A 14,723-nucleotide genomic window follows, 5' to 3' on the forward strand; every position below is an offset into this window, starting at 1 on the left:
AAATTTCCCTGTAGATGATACAGCAGAGGCCATTTCTCCTTGAGTCTCATAACGTTACTCCCTAAAACATAATCCCTATTCCAAGGCCTGTTCTGTTTCTCTACAAATCTGTCCTTAGCATGAAATGTTAAGACTAATCCTCACTTCTCAAACAATTTTATGGACAAGTCTTCATGCCTCTGAAAATGAAAAATAAAACAATTCTTTAGTGCTGTTTTCCTAGAGAGGAAATAGTAGATGATGATCAAAGTGTGGATACCATATATACTCAGTTTACCAGATAACTCTTGCCACTGTTAATGACTCAATAAAGCCAATCACAGGTTATTGGGGGATATGCGACAAATGCATGAGTTTGTAGAAGACCCCCTGACCACTATCTCACCTCATTTTGAGAAACAGCCTCGTTTTTGAGAATAATCAGGTTCCCAGCACTCTGACCACTATGGCCTGTGAGGTTTCTGCTGTCAGTCACTGCTGCTTGGGCTCCTGAAGGCCCTGGTCCTGTCTGGGCCCCTGTGTTGTAAAACATGAAAGTGTCACTCCCTGAGCCTGCTGTCAGACAGGCCTTGTAGCAGTAGGTCTTGGTGAGGGAGCCATTCCCTCGAACTTCAATGAAGTGAGGCTGCACTTTGAGGCCATGCGGTATCCTGGCATCAATATTGTTATTGGCCTGTTTGTAAAGTTCTGCAGGGCACCTCTCCCTTACTCCACAGAAGCCTCCACAGCATGCAGTGCCATAGGCAGTGTAGCGGTAGCACTTGATGATGCTCAAAATGATGATTGTCAAAAGAAATATAAAAGACACTGTGCTTAATGCTATTATTAGATAAAGGGTAATTTCAGAATATGTCCGAGGGCTCTTAACATGTCTCTGAGTGTCAGGGAGGATTTTGGAAACCCTATCCACCACAGCTACTGTAATGGCCACAGAGGCTGATAGTGATGGCTCTCCATTATCTCGGACCACCACGGTCAGGTTGAAAGTGCTACCACTCTCATCTCCCATCTTCCTGGTAGTCCTAATTTCTCCTGTGTGCAGTTCTACTTTAAAGAGGTCCAGGTCAGAAGTCTGGGCTAGATGGTAAAAAAGCCAAGCATTTTGCCCAGAGTCTGAGTCCATGGCTATGACTTTGGTGACCAGGTAGCCAGCAGGGGCAGTTCGAGGCACCATCTCAAAGGCTGCTGACGAGTTCGTTGAGGTAGGGTACAGAATGTGAGGGGCATGGTCATTCATGTCCACCACATACACGTTGGCAGTCACAGTGCTGCTCAGTGGTGGACTCCCCTTGTCCTGAGCCTCCACAGTCACAAAGAACTCCCGAAACTTCTCATAGTCAAAGGAGTTGACAGCATAAAGGCTGCCACTGGCACTGTTAATGGAGACATAGGAGGTGACTGGCAGCCCTTGAATCTCCCTCTCCAGAAGGGAGTAGGTCACCTCTGCATTCTCCTTTTCATCTGGGTCTGTGGCTTGCACAGTACAGAGCAACACACCTGGCAAATTGTTCTCCTGTATGTAGATGGAATAGGAGTCCTCCAGGAAGCTTGGTGGATTGTCATTGATGTCAGAGATCTCAACCTTCAGTGTCCGCTGGGATGTGAGCTGTGGTATTCCCCCATCAGTGGCTGTCACTGTGATGTTGTAGACAGCCACCCGCTCTCGGTCCAGCGGGCCACTCACCACCAGTGTATAGGAGTTTCCAAAGCCATTCAGTCGGAAAGGGAGTGTGGCCTCCAGACCCAGGCTCACTTTCCGGTTGGGGCCTGAGTCTTGGTCATTGACACTGAGAACGGCTACAATGGTGTTGGGTGTAGCATTCTCAGGCACTGGGCTATACAGGTCCGTGAGCACTACCTCTGGGGCATTGTCATTCACATCCACGATGTCCACCAGCACCTTGCAGTGACCTGCCATGGGCACTGGACCCCGGTCAGTTGCCTGCACATAGATCTGGTAGGAGGAGGCTTCCTCATAATCCAGCCCCCCAATTACTCGCACTTCCCCAGTACTGGCATCTATGCTGAAGAGCTGCCTCTCCCGGTCCGAAGTGTAGCTGCTCAAGGAGTACCTGAGCTCACCATTGGAGCCCTCATCTGGGTCTGAGGCATTCAGCTTCACCACCAGTGTGCCCGGGGGTGAGTCTTCCCGTAGCTGGACGCGATAAGTGGACTGGTCAAAGGCAGGAGAGTTGTCGTTAGTGTCCAGGACACGCACAGAGATCTGTGCCGTACCCGAGCGGGCTGGGATGCCCCCATCCACGGCTGTGAGAACCAGGTGGTGCAAGGCTGCCTGTTCCCGGTCTAGGCCCTTACGCAGCACCAGCTCAAGCACTTTACTGTTCTCCTGCAGGGGCTTAAGGTCCAGCTCGAAGTGCTCGCTGGGGCTGAGCTCGTAGGTCTGTACTGAGTTGGCGCCCACGTCTGGGTCCTGCGCACTCTCTATGTGAAAGCGCGCTCCAGGAGCCACCGATTCGCTTACCTGAAGCTGGTAGTTGGGCCGCGGGAAACGCGGTGAGTTGTCGTTGATGTCCAGTATTTCCACCTCAACGGCGCTCACCGCCACGGGGTTGTGCGCCAGCACTTCCAAGCTGAGCAGGCAGCGAGGCCGCTGCTCACATAGCGCCTCCCGATCAATGCGCTCGTTGACGAAGAGCGCTCCACTAGTCAGGTCCAGCTCCAGGTAGCGCGGACTGGGCGCACCCAGATGGTTGATGCGCAAGCAACCCGGCCCCAAGCGCCGCAGCTCGAGCCCCAGCGCGCGAGCCACGTTACCCACGAGCGCGCCGGGTGTCTGCTCCTCTGGCACGGAGTATCGCAGCTGGGAGGCCGCTGGGCCCGGTAGCAGCAGCAGCAACAGCAGCCGGAGAGGCAGTAGCAGCAGCCAGGGCATGGGCCGCCGGAGCCGTGAATGCTCTGTCGCCGCAGGTCTGGTGCCCGCCTGCTCCATAGCCACTGGCCGCGGCGGAGGCAGCCGGGCAGGGCCGGAGGCGGCAGCTTCCCCAGCCGTGCTCCACGCCCGGGCCCCGCCTCCGCTCGTGCCACCCTGAGCCCGCTCCCCCACCGCTTACGCGCTAGCAAACGCCTGGGGCCGCTCCCTCCGTAGGCCCTCCCAAGGGCTCCTGGCCCCACCGCCCTCGCTGATTCCCCATCTTCGAGCTCCTCCGCTCGCCTCCGAGTCGCTCAACCCGGCTCGGCTTCCTGCTGCTGCTGCCGCTACCGCTCCAGGGGGAGGGAAAAGGAAGCAGAAGGGGAGACGGAGGGGGAGAGGGAAGGGGAGGAGGGCTCAGCAAGTCCTGCTCTGATTCCGCGCCCAAGTGGCGGACAGCGAACCCGGACTGCTCAGCCTCTCCAGTCCCATCTCCTTCACCCTGGACCTGCCGGATCTCAGCGGACCGCAGGAACACGGCCACTCCCTTTCTCCCTACCCCCACTGTCCAGTTCATCCAGTCTCCACCGTCTCTCCCCTGCTTAACGGGTCTTTAAGGAGATTAGTCTGGGAAAAGCGGTCAAACCCCTAGAAGTCTGGCTAACAGCTCCCTAGGAAAAGATTTCCAAGCGCAATTCAGGAAAATAAACTAAGGGGCCTTAGCTAAGTGTGGGCACCCAGGCGGCGGATCTAACATTAAAAGGAAACAACGCAGGGGGAGGCGCTGTGGGGTTACTGGCGATGGGAACTATTCACCTGACTCCCACATCTTCCCTGGACACTCTTAAGTACTGCAGAAAGTGCTCAACTCCTAGGGCAAAAGGAGGGGGATGGCAAATGCTGCCCTCTTTCCGGGAGCAAGTCTAAAACCAGCATCCTGGGATTCAAGACTCAATTCTGCTGTCGGCCAAGTGTCCCTTACTTTCAGTGTGTGCCTTGGCAAATAACCAATATTTTAAAAAATAGTCTCCATGAAGCTGTAGGCAAATCTGTTATTTGACCCATTTTGGCGATAGTGGGGAAAATCTGGTAAATTTTTTAAAGAGATTCTTCTCTCAAGCTTTTTCTAATCTTGCTTCAAATCTTATTTATCACCCAAGACATTTTCTTTCAAGAGTGATTTAAAAATTTTTTCTTTAATGGATGACAATGTCTTCAAGAGTCTGCAAAACCATTAAATCAAGAGAGTTACTGTTGGTCTCCTAAGCCAGGCTGGAATTTGGATTCCATTAATGCTTTGCAGTTAAAAAAACAAACAAACAAAAAAATCTGCTGTGATTAAGCAAAATGTGGGAATCTGGGATTTATCTTACAATAACCAGCAATTTCAATGACTGCAGCTTATCTTCCTTAAATATAAGACTCCCTAGACTTCTGTTCTTCTGTGTCCCTAAGATTCCTTTTGTACTGCTATAGAGGCAACGCAGAGACAACAAATTCACTTCAGTAAAAGAGAAGGCAAAGGATCAGAGGAAATCTTTCCATGCTGTGTCATTGCCTCTGCTGCTCAGTTCTGAATATTCACTCTTCCCAGGTTCTCACGTTTCTTCCACAGAAATTTGAAATCTATTGCCTCATGTGCAAAAAAAAAGCACTCACTAAAACGTCCTTTCTCTTCATCTCCCAGTATTTCTCTCATCCATAGATCTTCCTCTATGGGTCATTTTCTAGCCATGGACTGGAACAGTCAGTGTGAGACCTGACATTTGGCATGCTTCCCTCCTAGAGGGGACGGTTAAAGGAGCCAAGGTTGTGATCCTGACACCCGGAGTTCAAAGGCCTGAAATAGCACATCACTTCGTTCCACCGACCAGGCACACTCACTATCAATGCTCCACTGCTTAGCCAGTTTTATTCCAGAGAAACGCCCAGCTTCCTCATCACTGCTGCTTATTTGTCCTCTTTGTTTCCTCAAGGGTACAGAGTAGGAAGCAATTTTCATCAAAATCTATTCCTGTCTCCTTTCTTGGGTCTCTGGCTTCTTCCTCTTCTTTCTGCCTCCTCCCCAAACATCCCTACAATAATTCTGTCTTAGTTTGCTGTGGTAATTTGATCTCAGAGGCCTTAATCTCTCAAGTGCACAAATTGTGGACCTGGCCTATGTCCTCACCCATCACTTATTTCTGAAAATAAATGGCTTATAAGTGGAATCAAGTTGTAAGTTGTCAGGAAAAGTGAGCTTTCCTCCCCTCATCTCCTCCCAGCCCTCCGAGTCGCTGCCATCTCTGCCCACAGCTCAGAGACCTGGCCCCACTGGGTATTGACCAAGCATAGACCTGTGACTGTGGAAAGATCATAGGCACTTAAGGAAGAGATTACAGTGGCAGAGGCTTGGTGATGTTTTATTGGAAGCCCCCAAATGTCATGTCTCAGGAGAAAAACCAGGACTCTCCTTTCAGCACTCTTGTCATCTTCCAGCAAGGACACCTGCCAGGTTGTCCATTTTGCTGTTTTAGGCCCTATGGGTATTTAGCTCCAACTAGAATTTACTGCCTTAATTATTGAGGAGGCAAACATAAAGCCAACACAATCAGCCTTCTTTTGAAAGACATTGTACTAAAGAGATGGTATACTCTATTTGGCACTATAATGATTTCGTTCCTCACACCATTATACTGAGGCTCCTGCCGACCTTACTGGTTGTTAGAATGTGATTGCTCAGACTGTGGTTAATTACCCTTTCTACAAATATTAATGCTAATGCCTTGACCACACCATTATGCATTCCTCTCCTTGGACCTTCAAGAACTCCCTATTAAAAAGTAGAACACAGTAATTAGGAACATAGACTTTGGAGTCAGTCACACTCCTGCCAGTGACTAACTGTGTGGCTATGGACATGTTACTTAACCTAAGCTTCACTTTACTCAATTTAATTAAGGAAAACAATAGTAAGCAAAACTCATAGGGTTATTTTTATGATTACATGAGAAAATGTATGTAAAGCCATTTGCACAGTAGTTAAGTACATTATTGTTGTTGCTGTGGTCATGAAATGCAACAATTCATTATCATCAGATAAAACCTCGGTTGACAGTCTATATGTAGCATGGCCCTTTGGATATCAAACACAGATAAGCACGTTTAACTGTGCCATATAGGAAATCAACCATGATGGAGAAAATGCGTATTCAACAAAGTTAAACTTTCCCAATTACTTCTAGAATTATATCGTACATTTTGAGAACAAAACCAAAAAACAGCCCCTTTTTATATCACTAAGTAAATGGGACTTCTGTTATGAGAACTCCTTCAAGAGATTTGTTTCCTCACAAGAGATTTACCTTTTTAGAAAACATAGAAATACTTTAGCAACAGAGTATGAAGTTAGTTCCTAAACATGCTGTAATCTACAGCACCCTGTATGGAACTTGGCACAGAGGTGCTCAATTAATGTTCTTTGAAAAGAACTAAATTTACGAATTTATCTGTGTAATCCTAATACAAACGGCTTCTGATTTTCTCTCCTCCTTTTAAAATCTTACATACATTTCAAGATCCCGATGAAAACCTACCTAATCCATGAAACAGTGTCTACTCTAAACACAAGTTTTTTTCTTTCATTTTCACAGTCTACAGCATATCTCTGTAAGATGGCATGTGTCATTTTTAAATTCATCCAAATAATTTAATATTATCTCTTTAATTATAAGTAACCTAAAAGCAGGAGCCATGTCTTACATTTCTGTCTCCTTTGCAATGTAGAAACCCTTACAGACTCTCAATAAATGTTAATTGCTTCATTTTCTTCAGATCTTACTTTTAGTAAATTCTAGAAAAGCTGCTACAGAAAAATTTCCTATATAGGGATAGAGCATATCTTATGGAGAGGAAGTTGAGACTCTGAAATGATTTTACTATGGATTTCTTCCTTTAAAATTGTCAAATGAAGATATGAAACAAAGTATTTCAAACCTAGAGAACTGAATCCCACTGCTACAGTTTCTGGACCCTAAGAAAGGCTCTGTCAAAAAGTAATACTTTTTCTACTTTACATTAAAATTATAAATTATAAAATAAAAGTGTTCCTTGCTAATAACTAACAAGAAAAGTGACATGATTAGATAGGACATTATGTTCATTTATCCCCATGCTAGACAAGAACTTTGAAATCGTATTCCTCAGTTGTCTCTTTTAATTATGTTTGTTAAATATATCTATCATGAGATCACAGGGCACAGGAGCAAAACCAGTTATAACACAACAGAATTAAACCTACAGGAAAAATGCTAGCACTCAGTAAACTCTCCTAATTCACATAAATTATTCTTTATTATTAACACCATTACAGATCATTTTACTTTTGGAAACCAAATGATCTAGAGTCTTTTGGCCACAGGACAAAAAACATATTCATTAGTTTGATCAGGTTTGGGGCTGATCATTATAAGAGTATCTGTCATGTTGGGAAGGATCTAGTTTTCATTTTTTAATGTATGTATTTATGTTGCTCTACAAACTGAGCACAAGTAACATAATAAAAGAGAGACAAATGGTCATCTCTAATGTTTAGAGTTGTCCAAAGTAGTTTTTAAAAATTCTATCTTGTTAAAAATGAATAGGATTCCTGATCTTCATGCATCCCCAGAAGGAAAATACTTTCCAATATGAGTATAGCAATATTTACAGATAAAACATACAGTGGATGGGAAGATGAAAAAGTTTTCACATAACTTGATGGTTAAATTTTTTCACATCTCCCTTCCTCCAGAAGAAATACATCAGTCAAATATTTGGCATTAACAACTGGCTTTTAGGGGGAGATCCTCTACGTTTTTAGTTCTAAAAAACGAATATATTATTGATAGTTGGCTGAGGTGTCTGAAAATTGCTTAGAATAGACAAAGAGATTGAAGCCATAAGAGATTCAAGCCATCTTTGGATAAGTAACAATAAAAAGGGAGAGACAGGTTTGGGGCAGACTGTGTAACATTAACAGATAAAATCAAACTAGCCAGTATTGGGGGGAGCCTTACTTCTTTATCAGTATTCTCAATTGAGATGGCCTAACAAGAATCATAGAATATTAAAGGTTGAGGTTTCTTTTAATTATAAAATTCTTTGTCATTGACGAAAATGGTTAAGTAAAACTTGAACCTCAAGATCAATAAGGAGATAGGAAGCATAAACGTGATATAAGTGGCTGGGCGCAGTGGCTCACGCCTGTAATCCCTTTGGGAGGCCGAGGCCGAGGTCAGGAGATTGAGACCATCCTGGCTAACACGATGAAACCCCGCCTCCACCAAAAAATACAAAAAAATTAGCCGGGTGTGGTGGTGGGTGCCTGTAGTCCCAGCTACTCAGGAGGCTGAGAATGGCGTGAACCCAAGAGGCAGAGCTTGCAGTGAGCCGAGATCATGCCACTGCACTCCAGCCTGGGCAACAAGTGAGACTCCATCTCAGAAAAAAAAAAAAAAAAAAAAAAAAAAGATATAAGTAAGTCAAGTATCTGTGGCCAGATAAATGACTTCCAAGGCACTGAAAGAACTTACAGATGTGACTAGAGAACCCAATTTCCTATCTTTTAAAAAGTGCCATTAAGCTTGATATAAATTCCTTTGAAATTCTAATATTACTAAAGTGATTGTTTATGAGCACTTAGAAATGAAGGCATTCATACTAAGGACTACTTTGGCTTAATTAAAAACTGGTAACTTCAAACTAACCACATAGACTTAAGATTGTTTTTCATATGGACATTTTAGATTTTCATTTACTAGAATCATTGCCAAAATAAATGCTTATCAAAACAAAATTTAAAAAAGGAATGCTGCAGGAACAGTCGCTCTAGAATTCGTGGAGAAATTAAACAAAGTCTCCCAATATACTCTTGTGGAGAAGATAAAGAAAGAAAGGCAGCTGCAAGACAATGTAGTTAGGTGATTTTGTAATTGTTTAAATAACATGCCAAAAAGTGTTTATTAATGGAATACTTCAACCTAGAAGGAGAATTCTAATGGGGGCTACAGGGATCCACTCTTAGTCTCTCAAGAAACACAGCCTGGTAAATCTTGTTCTTGAACCTCAAGAAACAGAGTCATGGTAAAAAGAAGCTTCCTGGAGCTTCTGATAAATTCCATAACCACTTTGGGACCCAGTTTCTTCATCAATACCAACCTCATTAGGGTCCTGAGAGGAGTACATGAGGTTAGATATGTACAGAAATAATATGCCAACTCTTAAGTGCCAAGGCATTAGGATGCAAGGGGGTTGGGTGACCAAAAAGTCAACAATTACATGATACTCTAGATACCCCATTCAACATTTTATTAATGACTCAAAACAAGGAGGTAGCAAGTGTCCATGCCAGTCCAGCAGCAAGTTGAGCATTTTTGGAACAAGAATTACAACTGCTTAGGTTAAGCTATGTTTCTAATTCACTAAACTTAGTACCAATTTTCTACCTGAAACTCAAGATATGCCCCAAATTCATTCATGTGTATTTCAGCTAATTTCTGGCTTTTAGTTGCCATTAAACCTGTTCCAAGTTTCCATTCATCACTTGGGACCTCTTATTTTAATAGAAAACCTTGTTTGGCCCTATTTCTCCTCTGTAACTCTTGGGATTTTAGCCACAGACTAAAATAAGATGATGAGTATTTGGCACTAAAGAACATCCTTGTTCCCAAGTAGGTTTTAGCCAAAGCTTTCATTGATTTGGATAGGGGTTTTAAAAATATATTTCAAAAACACATTAGGTATTGTTGAAGTATCTTGAATTTGAACTGTTTTCCAACTGTTTTCCAAAGCTTAGTCTATGTGAAGGCTACAGTTTCTCTTTCCTATACCCATTATGTTTGCTGCTTGGAACAAACAAACCTACACCTCTGTGTAAGAAGGATTACTTCTCAAAATTACCCATACATATATCTAGAGTATCAAGTAATTGTTGACTTTTTGGTCACCCCCCACCCCGGTGCATCCTAATGTCTTGGCACTTAAGAATTGGCTTATTATTTCAGTACATATCTAACCTCATGTACTCCTCACAGGACCTTAATGAGGTTGGTACTGATGAAGAAACTGGGCCCCAGAAAGGTGACGGAGTTTATCAGAAGCTCCAGGAAGCTTCTTTTTACCATGGCTCTGTTTCTTGAGATTCTGAAATAACATCTGACCACTACACATGCAACCCCTAACTTAAGAACTGTATTATCAGTCTCAAGCTATTAATGTCTAAGTATTTCATAAGGAATACTATTGTTCCCACAACTACAAGTTTCTTTCTCATTTAGAAACTTCAACTGAATCTTCTGTACATGTTTTTAATAATAAACAGCCGGACTTAACAAAATCGTGATGCAAAATAGATTTGTACTTCATATCCAAACTTCTTTCAGTACCATCTTCCTCCTACCTACGATATTCTGCCTAAGTAATGGGGCTTTACAAATGGCTTTGATTTTTCTGATATAAATCCCACTCGTGTATTCCTTGATAGATTTTGCTACAAAATTCCTTTAGCAGTTACAGGCATAATACATTATAATGTGGGTAAAATATAAACCTCTAAATTAACCATGTTAATATACACTGTTCTTACTGAACATTAAAATATACTTTAAGGCATTTTGATGAGATAATGTTACCTAAAAATTTTCCCTTTCAGAGCTCATTTTATTGAAATTATTTAGAAATGATTTACAAATTCTTCAATTTTGCTTCTGTGTTTTTTCTCTCTTTTTTCTATTACAAGCAAAAAAAAGCATATTATACTTGGCTGATAGACTTGAAACAAAAAATCTGGTACTGATTCTATTTATACAGCATCTCTGAATTAATGGTCTTAAATATCTTTAAAATTTTTAGTTTGATCCATATATAACAATATGCCTTGATTGATGCCACCTTCAACTTTTCAGCACAAAATAGAAAAAAATACACAAATTCTCAGATCAATCAACACTTTATCTTAATTTGTGACTTTTTTTTGAGACAGGGTCTCACTTGGTTGTCCCATTGGAGTGCAGTAGCATAATCACAACTTATAGCAGCCTCAACCACCAGGCTCAGTGATGCTCCCACCTCAGCCTCCTGGGTAGCTGGGACTACAGTCATGCACTACCATGCCCAGATAATTTTTGTATTTATTGTTTTTTTTTTTTTTTTTTTTTTTTTTTGAGACGGAGTCTCGCTCTGCCCCGCCCAGGCTGGAGTGCAGTGGCCGGGTCTCAGCTCACTGCAAGCTCCGCCTCCTGGGTTTACGCCATTCTCCTGCCTCAGCCTCCCAAGCAGCTGGGACTACAGGCGCCCGCCACGTCGCCCGGCTAGTTTTTTGTATTTTTTAGTAGAGACGGGGTTTCACCATGTTAGCCAGGATGGTCTCGATCTCCTGACCTCGTGATCCGCCCGTCTCGGCCTCCCAAAGTGCTGGGATTACAGGCTTGAGCCACCGCGCCCGGCCAATTTTTGTATTTATTGTAAAGACAGCATTTCACCATGTTGCCCAGGCTGGTCCTGAACTCCTGGGGTCAAGCAATCTGTCCACTTTGGCCTCCCAAAGTGGGCTCAGCTCGCCCACCTTCAGACCCCTGCTGAATGTCCAAAACCAAGGATAATATTGAATTCTATATATACTACATTTTTTCCCATACATACATACCCATGATAAAGCTTAATTTATAAATTAGGAACAGTAAAAGATTAACAACAATAACTAATAATAAAATAGAACAATTATAATAATATACTATAATATTATTACAGGTGTGAGCCACCACACCCAGGCTTACTTTTCTATATCTATTATACATCTATTGGTCAATTCTTTTATAAACCCATTAAATCATTCCAGTGAATGATAACTTTAAGATATAAAAATTAGGCCGGGCGCGGTGGCTCAACCCTGTAATCCCAGCACTTTGGGAGGCCGAGACGGGCGGATCACGAGGTCAGGAGATCGAGACCATCCTGGCTAACATAGTGAAACCCCGTCTCTACTAAGAAATACAAAAAAAAAAAAACTAGCCGGGCGAAGTGGCGGGCGCCTGTAGTCCCAGCTACTCGGGAGGCTGAGGCAGGAGAATGGCATAAACCCAGGAGGCAGAGCTTGCAGTGAGCTGAGATCCGGTCACTGCACTCCAGCCTGGGCGACAGAGCAAGACTCTGTCTCAAAAAAAAAAAAAAAAGATATAAAAATTAAAACAGAATGATTTGGTAATTTACTAGAAATAGAAAGTTGATTTCAAACAGAAATGGGTAAAAATCTCACTTTCTCTCTTTCCAATTCAATGTTACATCTATTATAACAGAGTTGTCACTCTAGGATATTCAATATCCTTTATAATTAAAATTTCATCATAGCTTTCTGTGATTGGTTTTCTGCAGTACTCTCAAGCTGGACTAGTATCCCTTTGATCCAATTGTCATAAGCTCATTTAAAATCTCAACTGTGTATGAAATATTTATTGGTTCATAAATCAATGTACACATAGGATATATTGGACAGCGATGCCTCCTAGGATATGTGGATTTAGTGCTCTTTAAGTCAGCAGGAGTTGAAGAATAAAAAAGATTTTCAAATTATAAAAAGTCATTCTTTCCAAGGGTCAGTGATAATGTTTGATGACCTGTTAAGAAAATAGCAACAATCGGCCGGGCGCGGTGGCTCACACCTGTAATCCCAGCACTTTGGGAGGCTGAGGCGGGCAGATCACGAGGTCAGAAGATCAAGACCATCCTCGCTAACACGGTGAAACCCCGTCTCTACTAAAAATACAAAAAAAAAAAAAAAATTAGCTGAGCGTGGCGGCGGGCGCCTGTAGTCCCAGCTGCTGGGGAGGCTGAGGCAGCAGAATGGCGTGAACCCGGGAGGCGGGCTTGCAGTGAGCTGAGATTGCGCCACTGCACTCAGCCTGGGTGACATAGCAAGACTCCGTCTCAAAAAAAAAAAAAAGAAAAGAAAAGAAAAAAGAAAATAGCAACAAACCTGATAAAGTCAGACTGTGAACTTCCTGTGATTTATTTATTTTTTGATCTCTAGTTTATTTTAATTAGGTTCAATAATATTGAAAATATATACTTCTTGTACCAAATTAAATTTGTTCAGAATTTTTAAAAGCAATGAAAGTGAAAGTCCTTTAAAATCTAATTCCCTTGTAGACTAGACCAGTAACAGATAATTGTATATTGCTCCAGGCTTTTGACTATGCTATATAAATACACACACTGATACATTTTACCAAAATGGAACCACACTCTACACACTATTGTACAACTTTACTTTTTGCTTCTGTTTTTTTTTTTTTTTTTTCTCTCTCTCTCTTTTCTAACACAAGCAAAGAAAGCATAGTATACTTGGCTGATAGAATTGAAACAAAAAATCTGGCACTGATTCTATTTATACAGCATCTCCCAATTAATAGTCTTAAAGATCTTAAAATTATTTAGCTTGATACATAGATAACAATATGTCTTGGTTGATGCCAACTTCAGCTTTTTAGCACAAAACAGGAAAAAAAAATACACAAACTCTCAAATCAATTAACACTTTCTCGTAATTTGTGACTTTTTTTACTTAACATATATGATGAACTTAGTTATTACTTAACATATATAATGAACATCCTTTCATGTCAGTATATATAATTCTGATCTAAAAACTACACAATATTCATTGTCTATATATTTCATAATTAATTTTTACTCCATGATTGAATATTTAAGTGCATTTCTGAAAGTGTGTGCATGTATATGTCTGTGTGTTTATTCTGGGAAGTGCCTTGTTAAAAGTACAGTAGTCCCTCCTTTTCCACAGAGGATACTTTCTAAGATCCCCACTGAATGTCTGAAACCAAGGATAATACTGAATTCTATATATACTATGTTGTTTCCTATACATACATGCCTATGATAAAGTGTAATTTATAAATTAGGCATAGTAAAATATTAACAATAATAACTAATTATAGCCTGTAATCCCAGCACTTTGGGAGGCCGAGACGGGTGGATCATGAGGTCAGGAGATCGAGACCATCCTGGCTAACCCAGTGAAACCCCGTCTCTACTAAAAAATACAAAAAAACTAGCCGGGCGAGGTGGCGGGCGCCTGTAGTCCCAGCTGCTGGGGAGGCTGAGGCAGGAGAATGGCGTTAACCCGGGAGGCAGAGCTTGCAGTGAGCCAAGATCTGGCCACTACACTCCAGCCTGGGCGACAGAGAGAGACTCCATCTCAAAATAAATAAATAAATAAATAAATAAATAATAATAAATTAGGACAATTATAACAATGCACTATAATAAAAGTTACATGAATGTGGTCTCTCTCTCAAAATATCTTACGGTACTGTGCTTACCTATTTTCTGAAACTGCTCAAAATGAAACTGCAGGTAAGGGGGGACTAGTGTTTACATGTTTAAATTTTAGGTAGACATGCCAAAATGCTTCCCCAAATGTTTGTGCCTATTTATATTCCCAATCAGTGATCAATAAACCAATTTATATATTTATGATTTGTCTCCAAAATTCTTAGTTCATAGAGTGCAGTAAAGAAACACACAGAATCATGCCCATAGCAATATTTCGTTTTCCTTAATAAAAAGCCCTTAGTCACATTTATAATTTATTTTATATGACTCCCATAAATATCTAAATGTACACTGAGAAATTCAGACCACTGCCTTGAATTTATTTTACTTAAATTGACTGATTAATTATAGTGTTTTAATGTAAATTTTATCCTATATCCAGCAGGGTTAAAGTTTATGCCTTTAAGAATATGCATTCATTGATATCTAACTCTCCACACATGCAACCATTTAACCCAATATTTAAAAATATTAAATTCGAAATTGA

The 14,723-nt window shown here is 41.8% G+C and overlaps 1 protein-coding gene across 5 annotated transcripts in view; it reads right to left on the minus strand.

Moving 5' to 3' along the window:
- Window positions 1-14,723, minus strand: part of LOC117065729 (protocadherin alpha-C2) — a 161,997-nt gene that overhangs the window by 41,985 nt on the left and 105,289 nt on the right. For 2 of the 5 annotated variants that reach the window (XM_033180918.1, XM_033180916.1), the window contains exon 1: window positions 386-3,499. The exons of the other annotated variants lie outside the window; for them this stretch is intronic. In XM_033180918.1, the coding sequence (XP_033036809.1) occupies window positions 386-2,950 (2,565 nt within the window). In that variant the 5' untranslated portion in view covers window positions 2,951-3,499. Of the gene's footprint in view, window positions 1-385; window positions 3,500-14,723 lie in introns of those variants that run through there. 5 annotated transcript variants of the gene reach the window in all.

The sequence above is a fragment of the Trachypithecus francoisi genome, unplaced genomic scaffold (assembly GCF_009764315.1).
Source record: "Trachypithecus francoisi isolate TF-2019V2 unplaced genomic scaffold, Tfra_2.0 Lachesis_group2, whole genome shotgun sequence".
Classification (NCBI taxonomy): Eukaryota; Metazoa; Chordata; class Mammalia; order Primates; family Cercopithecidae; genus Trachypithecus; species Trachypithecus francoisi.